The sequence below is a fragment of the Cupressus sempervirens genome, chromosome 11 (genome assembly GCF_028749045.1).
Source record: "Cupressus sempervirens isolate cs-2001-9-10 chromosome 11, ASM2874904v1, whole genome shotgun sequence".
NCBI classification, from domain to species: Eukaryota; Viridiplantae; Streptophyta; class Pinopsida; order Cupressales; family Cupressaceae; genus Cupressus; species Cupressus sempervirens.
This window is the reverse complement of record NC_143128.1, coordinates 651,544,837-651,552,237: the sequence shown is the minus strand read 5'-3', so window position 1 is coordinate 651,552,237 and position 7,401 is coordinate 651,544,837. Positions and strand designations below refer to the sequence as shown.

The following is a 7,401-nucleotide window of genomic DNA, read 5'->3' as shown; positions in this document are numbered from 1 at the left end:
AAGGATATAAATCTTAGTAGTGGATATATACTTGAAAATGAGGTTAATCCATTGATGGGAGAAACCAAATGCTTCTAATGTTTTACAAAGGAAACACTAATCCACCATATCATAGGCTTTTTGGATATCCAATTTCATAAACATACATGCCTCTTTGTTATTTTGGGCTGAGTGAATCATCTCCTAGATAATAAGAATACCATCCAAAATAGATCTACTAGGAACAAAACCTATTTTTTCTTCAGAAATAATCTTTAGAAGAACTAATTTTAATTTTTTTGCTAAGATCTTTGAAAATATTTTATAAATGGTATTACAGTCTAAAATCACTTGGATTCTCTGGCTTTGACTTTTTGGGAATTAAGGTGAGAAAGGTGTAGTTGATTTCAGATAACAGAGATCCACCCTTTCTAGAAGCTTTGGTAGCATCCCAATGTTCTTTTCCTATGATATCCAAACACTTCTAATAAAAAAAGTCTTGAAAGCCATCTGGACCTGGTGATTTATCGGGATTGATGTTGAATACAACTGATCTAACGTCTTCTAGCGTAATAGGACTATTTAAAGCTTTTTTTTCCTTTGCAAAAACTAATTTGGGGATCGCCTTAAGCATATGGGATTGGGCTACTCTATTTGACCCTTCAAAGTTATTTAAGATTTTCTTAAAATGATCCACAAAAAATTTTGAAATCTCATTAGGTTTGTTAGTTAATATACCCATATGGTTTTTAATACTCGTTATTTTACTTTTGGCTCTATTATAGAGGGTAGAGTTGTGAAAGAATTTAGTATTTTGATCTCCCTCATCTAGCAATCTTTCTTGAGACTTTTGTCTCCAAAACATCTCCTCTTTGGAGAGGATATCCTCTTGTTTTGCTAGAAATTCTTTTTCTAGGAGATAGTTGTCATTGTTCATGCCTTTCTTAATGATTTCTAAATTTAATTCCCTTAGCCTCTCTCCAATGTCTCATTTTTCTTTGAAGATATTGTTGAAATGTTCTTTATTCCATCTAAGGATCTCTTCTTTTAGCATATTCATTTTAGAGATGGAGATAAACATCCTAGACCCTTCAAAGTTACCTTGTGACCACCACCTCTTGATATTGTCTAAGAAACCTGGATCTTTGAACCACATTTTTTCACATTTAAATGAACTTCTTGTGGGTTTATAAGGCTATGAAAATTCAACTCTGACTGGGAAATGATCAGAGCTAGCAATTAGAAGAATCATGGAATGAATGTTTAAATTATTATCATCAAGGTCTCTTTTGATAAAAAACCTATCTAGCTTTTCTGCAATATAAGTAAAATCCATCAACTTATTATTCCAAGTATAATTCTCGTTCTTAAATGGAATGTCTAAAAAATTATGAAAGTCACACCATTTTTTAAAGTCTCTAGAGGATTGGGGAAATTGTTGAGTTCCTCCTAATTTTTCATTTAAGTTTAGAATGGTATTAAAATATCCTCCTAACACAATTAGGTTGTTCTGATGATTCTTTAAAAACTAGATGATTTCTTCCCATACTACTCTTTTCTCTATATTGCTAGTTGGACCATAAGTGTTAATTAAGATGAACTTAAGATTAAATTTTAGACTAGAAATTGCATTGCTAATCCAGTTACTATTCATACTTAAAATTTCTAAAGATACTTTCCTATGGTTCCAAATAAACCCTAAACCCCCAGAAGCTCCCACGGATTCTTGCAAAGTAGTATTCCAATTACCTAGCTACTTGTCTAATTTGAGACCTTCTATCCTATTTACCTTTGTTTCTTGTAATAAAATGATTTCAAATTCAAATAGTTTTAAATTTTGATTTAATAATCTTTTTTTTCTAGGGGCATTTAGACCCCTAACATTCCATGTAGTGATTTTCATGGCTCCTTGGGAAGGATCTTCCCCTTCCCAATATTAAAAAGCTGACTGATTTTTTGCTATTCACGTACCTGACCATCCACTTCCCTTAGTTCCTTGAGGGATTTTCTTCCTCTTTTCAGTTTAATTCTGCCAAAATTGGGGTATTTGACCCCTTCTTGGTTCATCTTTATGCCCAACTATTCCATATTCTCATGAGCATCTTTGACTATTTTTGTTTGAGTGTTCTCCATAATCTCCTCCTCTTCATTAACCAACTCCTGTAGGATCTTTTTGTTAATTTTTGGTGATCTGTGGATGTTCTATCCTCAGCCTTGAGTTTCCTTTTGACTTCCACATCATTACTCTCTTTGTTTGATTGATATTCTACTTCAAAGGATAGAATGTCTCTTCTGAGATCTTCAAACGTATAGTTGTCCCCTCCCAGTAGTAATACCTATTGTAGCAGATCTTCTTTTTTTGAAATATTATAGTTGTCTTCGTTTTCCATGTCAAAGACCTAGATCAACTCCTCTGAGAGCCTTTCTAAGTTTTCCTTCCTATCATCTTTTAGAGTTGCTTCTTCAATGTTTTCCTTATCTTCCAAATCTTTATTTAGGAAATTCTCGAAATCCAACACTGGGATGCCTTTAGACCTATTTATTTATGAAGTTGTTGTCTTTGGACTGACTTTAGGAGACTTACTCTTTGGAGAAGGAGTCTGTTAGAATTTGGTAAACCTCTTCGATGGTTCCATACTTGAAAATGATGAGTCTTTGGGTTGCTGCTTGTTTGTCTTCAGATTATCTTCCATATGTTTAATCTTACTGGAGCCTGAGTCTTTACCATGTAGAGGTGGAAGTTCTTTTTCATCTGTATCTCTAAGCATATTTCTTGTGTTCTCAACACCCACCATTTTGTTTCCTAATTCCAAGTTCCTCAGACCATTTATAGATTTTGAAGAGCTTCTCCCCATTTATAGATTTTGAAGAGCTTCTCCTTTTCTTTCTTTTTGTAATCTTTGTTGATTACCCCTACTTTTTGAATGTTGGGTAACTCATCTAAGTTGGAGAACTTTCCCAAACTCTTAGTCAAATCTTTCTGCTTCACCCTACCTGGAGAATGTACTTTGTTTATATTCCTATTTGTACTAGTTTGGAGACTTCCAATGATATTTTCTTGAGCCCTCATAATTTCTTCCTTCTCATTACCGTTTAGATGGAGATTCTAGCTACTATTGCTTTCCCTCATAGCCTTATCTAACCTCTCTGCTGGTTCTTTGCCTGTATTTTGTTTTATATTTGTTATTACTTCTTCCTTGTCTAAATGCTCCTCCTGAATCAATATCTCATACCTTATTCTGATTATGGGGAGGGAGATATTTAGATCTGAAGTAGCTTGCTGAATTCTAAAAGAGGAATTTCACTCTTCGTCAAGCTTGATAATCTCTGTCACTTTACCTTCGTATCTTTGAAAGTTTAGTATGTATAAAGATCTGTTAGTGATAATTTTTATTGGTTTGAGGACCAGATTATTCACTTTGTGGTTGATTAAGAGTTTTATGTTATTACAACATTCGAAGGAAGCATCTAAACCAATCAGATCTCCATTGAGCATCCGATCTTTTTGATAATCCCTATTTGGTTTAGCTCTAGGGGAATAGGGTTTATAGAAAACGAAGTAAGAATTGAGAAATCTAAATCTTCTTCTTTACAATTGGGTATCCAATTAAAGAACTTGACTACATGACCCTTGAAGAAACAAACAAAATTATCGAGAAATTCTTTTTTAACTTCTTCCTCACAACAATGAATGTAAATAAGTCTGTCAGAATAGTGAGATAAACCTACCTGATAACCGAAGAAGTCCTCCAGCCATCCAATTAAATTATGTAATTCAGCTTTAGGGCCATTCCAGAAAGCAAACAATCCGACCTCTATGCACTCCTGCCAGCACTCCTCGCTGTTTTGGTCGCTGATAATGATAACCTTATCATACAGATCTGCAGGAGGATTAGGAAACAGCGAATGGAGGGAGCATGAAGGCTGATGGTTAGGCAACCTACGATGAGGAGGGATATAAGATTCCATTGGCTGAGAAGATAGGATCCGCTGAGCAGGGATTGAAGATTCAAAAGCAGGAGGAATGGAGAATTCCGACTGATTTAGAAGAAAGGTTTTAAAATTGGTCTGAGCATATTTGGTTAGGTTAAACAAATATATCTGCTTGTCTAGACTGTGAGTACAATGTATCCGAGGAAGATCACTGTCCAGAAGATGACTCAGGTGGGAACGAATGCCGCGAGCCTTAGCTCCCCGATTTGCATCAAACTCCTGATCAAAGCGATCCTCTGCCTCCTGCCCACTGGCCAAAGGGTTGAACGGATTCGAGGTTTTGACTGCAAAGCATGAAGCGATTTGTCTTTTGTCTGCTGCCTGCCCCTGTTTGCTTCCGGAAATGGTTTTCCTATAACTGTTGACTGGATGTGACTCCGGGCTGGATTTCGAATACCCTGGGTTTATTGTTTTTGCCTGTGATCGTCTGTACCGATAGCCTGCTTTAGAATGCAGAATATTCGGATTTTTTATGTTTCTGCTTTTCGCACTACTTTTCGCATTTTTCGCCATTTTTGTAAAAGAAATTCACGACTTCACTGGAAAAGTTGACAATTATCCAGTATTACTCCCCAGTGAAACATATACAATTTTTGTCATTATTGTTAAAAAAATATATTGAAAGAATGAAGAGATATAATCTTTTTACTTAAAAATTTAATTTATAATCTAATTATTTTTTCTATGTTAACTACCAAATCACATTGTAAATTATGAAATATTAGAGTGTAATGCTTCTATATAGAAAATGGTAGAAAAAGAGCCTTAATAATGAAAAAATTAATCATAAATATTTAAGGATTAGACCTATTATAGGCATGGTTATAAATGACACACTTACGAGAGAAAGCATGCAAGTTTTTATATTTAATCTATGTATACTGAGTAATGCACTCAAATTTGTGGTAAAGGTGTAAGTACAAATCTTCCTATCACTAATAACGAAGATCATCTAGTTAAGTTTAAAGAACATCAAAATATCTAAATAATATTATATATTGATGTAGAACATGAAAAAATTTCTTCACTATTAATTTTTTTTAATCTTTTTAAATTAATACAAAAAAATATAATTTAAAAAGAAGTCATAATCTATTTTTTATCATTCAATCTTAAAACTTATAATTAATAGTCAAAACATTAAATATAATTTTCGTAAACATAATTTATACATTAGAGTCGTCTTTATTAAGATATTGCCAAATGGGTAAGACAACTTGGTGGTTAAGATCTAATTAACATGGTTTCCATATAAAGATAAAGCCAATCTTTACTTTTCAAAACGTTTATAGAAGGGGACCCAGAACCTTGTGGATTGTGCGCATCTTCCACATTGTTTCTTTACTCCTGTGCTTCAGAATTATTGAGGCTTTAATTAGTTTTATATCTGTCTATGTCAGAAGCCGCTGGCCATTATTTGCTACAATCTAAAGATAAAATGGCTTATCTTGCCTGAAACAGCTTTTGTGTCTGTTATGTAAGAATTAAATCCGACAAATCTGATTCTTCTTGCGGTTTTGCAATGATCTATGCGATTTCCGATTGCAGAACTTCCTAAGGATCCGACCCATGTTTTGCCAGGCGTTCTCTGCAAATCGCACGTTCCAGTAGTGGTACATATTTTCTATATACCCATCCATCTCTCTAGTTTGGATTCTAGGGTTTTTTAAATAGAAAATATCTCAAATACTGATTAATATTTAGTCGTTGGGATCGTCCTGCCCTTGCAAAAAGATATGGATATCATTGAATTTGGTGAGAAAGATCTATGCATTAACAACTCATGTCAGAGTACCCAACTTCAATCTCCATTTATTATTCATTATGGGAATAATGAAACAGTAGGTTTTCCTGGTCCCCTCTTTCCATCATTGATTCATTCTTCAGCGGTGGAACATATCCCTTCTAAAATCTCGCCTAGGGTTTCCACTATAGGGGTTTTAAACTTTAAATCAGGGAATGGCAATCCCAAACAAATGCACAAGATTATTGAAAGGCAAAGGCGGATTGACATGAAAACAAGGTTTTCCGTATTGAGATCTTTACTGCCTGAAGACTATATTGTGGTATTAAAACTTTCTACTTTTTTTTTTCTTTTTTTTTTGAGAATTTTGGGTAGATTTGATGGATCGCTTTTATGTCATTTATATATTAGGTCAACTTACAGTACGAATGTCCTTTCCAGGGAAGACATTCACTGTCAGATCAACTTGAAGGAGCCAGTGACTACATTAAGCATCTGCAGGAACATATAAATGAGCTTTCCAGGAGAAGAGAAAGCATCGGAAATTATCCCGTGTCTAATTCTAACGAGAAAAGTTGCAAGGTTTTTCCATCTATTGGTGGATCACAGTCTTTTCCTTCTGTGGAAATAACGGCTGTTGGTTCAAGCTTTGAAATCACAACCACCTCTTTAAAATGTCAAGTTGTCTTATCTGATATTCTCCTTGCACTGGAAAATGACGGCCTTGAAGTAGTCAGTGTCACTGCCTTCACCACAGAAGACAAAGTATTTCATACCTTATATGCCAAGGTATAATGATTTGTGCTTTTCCATGTCTCTGCGCTCTATTGATATGGATTTCAGTTAAAATTTATCTGATTTAGTCATAGGACTTTTTCAAATTCTGAACTTATGACTTATATGAGGTATTGATCAGTTGGATTTCGTGAGATCTTTTCTTACTATCAGGTGATCACTGAAATACGCAATGTTAGTGTCACTGCAGGCTTCAGATCTTGAACGTTTTGACATGAGAAATCTCCACCAGAAGCTCGCCCGTCTGCTCAAGCAAATATAACCGATGTATAGGTTAGGATGTTAAACTTCAATTGTCATCTGTTTGTTAACTTGCTTTGTTCTTTGAAGTTGAGCAACCGGAATTATAATCCTGTAATATGCATAAGGTAATGATCTATCTGCATACTAAGTCTAGTTAAATAGACTTTGCAAATTTAGTAAGGAAAAGCTTACATTGAAATCGAGCAAACATATAATCTTCTCTATTAGACCATTAGTGCTAGAGCTTTCACCGTGAAAAATACATATGTGAGGAACATATTAGTATTAGGCAGTGCTGATCAAGCAATTGTATGATGGGAGAGATTTTTGCTTCCTTTTTAGGAGCGTTACTAGATTGTTTAGTTAATCTACTTTGCATTTTAGCAGACTCCTATTCTTCCTTAATTTGTGATATTACCCATGTTGACAAGATGTTATCAATTATGTCTTGGAATTCTCTCGTTTGTGCACATTAGAATTTTGGAATGATATAATTGTTTGATATGTTTTTTGGGTCATGTATTCTTTTAGAGGATATGCTTAGAGTATGCTGTCATGTTCATGTTCTGAACGTTTCCGGTTGAAGATTTGACATTAATCTTGGTTGATCAACCACTTGTATTGAATTCGGATATATTAATAATCAG

At 34.3% G+C, this 7,401-nt stretch overlaps 1 protein-coding gene across 1 annotated transcript; it reads left to right on the top strand.

The window, feature by feature from the left end:
* Positions 1–5,418: 5,418 nt before the first annotated feature.
* Positions 5,419–7,069, top strand: LOC149531454 (transcription factor bHLH118-like). The gene is made up of 3 exons (XM_089810341.1): positions 5,419–6,038; positions 6,158–6,505; positions 6,702–7,069. The coding sequence occupies exons 1-3, from the start codon at positions 5,709–5,711 to the stop codon at positions 6,771–6,773; spliced, it is 750 nt and encodes a 249-aa protein (XP_089666467.1). The 5' UTR covers positions 5,419–5,708; the 3' UTR covers positions 6,774–7,069.
* The last annotated feature ends 332 nt before the right edge of the window (positions 7,070–7,401 follow it).

What these genes read in the sequence shown, in the direction of transcription:
- LOC149531454 (XM_089810341.1), top strand. Translation starts at nt 5,709, where the DNA reads ATGGATATCATTGAATTTGGTGAGAAAGATCTATGCATTAACAACTCA. An exon ending in TGCCTGAAGACTATATTGTG is followed by an intron (nt 6,039 to 6,157) that starts GTATTAAAACTT and finishes TGTCCTTTCCAG; the next exon opens with GGAAGACATTCACTGTCAGA. An exon ending in TTCATACCTTATATGCCAAG is followed by an intron (nt 6,506 to 6,701) that starts GTATAATGATTT and finishes GTGTCACTGCAG; the next exon opens with GCTTCAGATCTTGAACGTTT.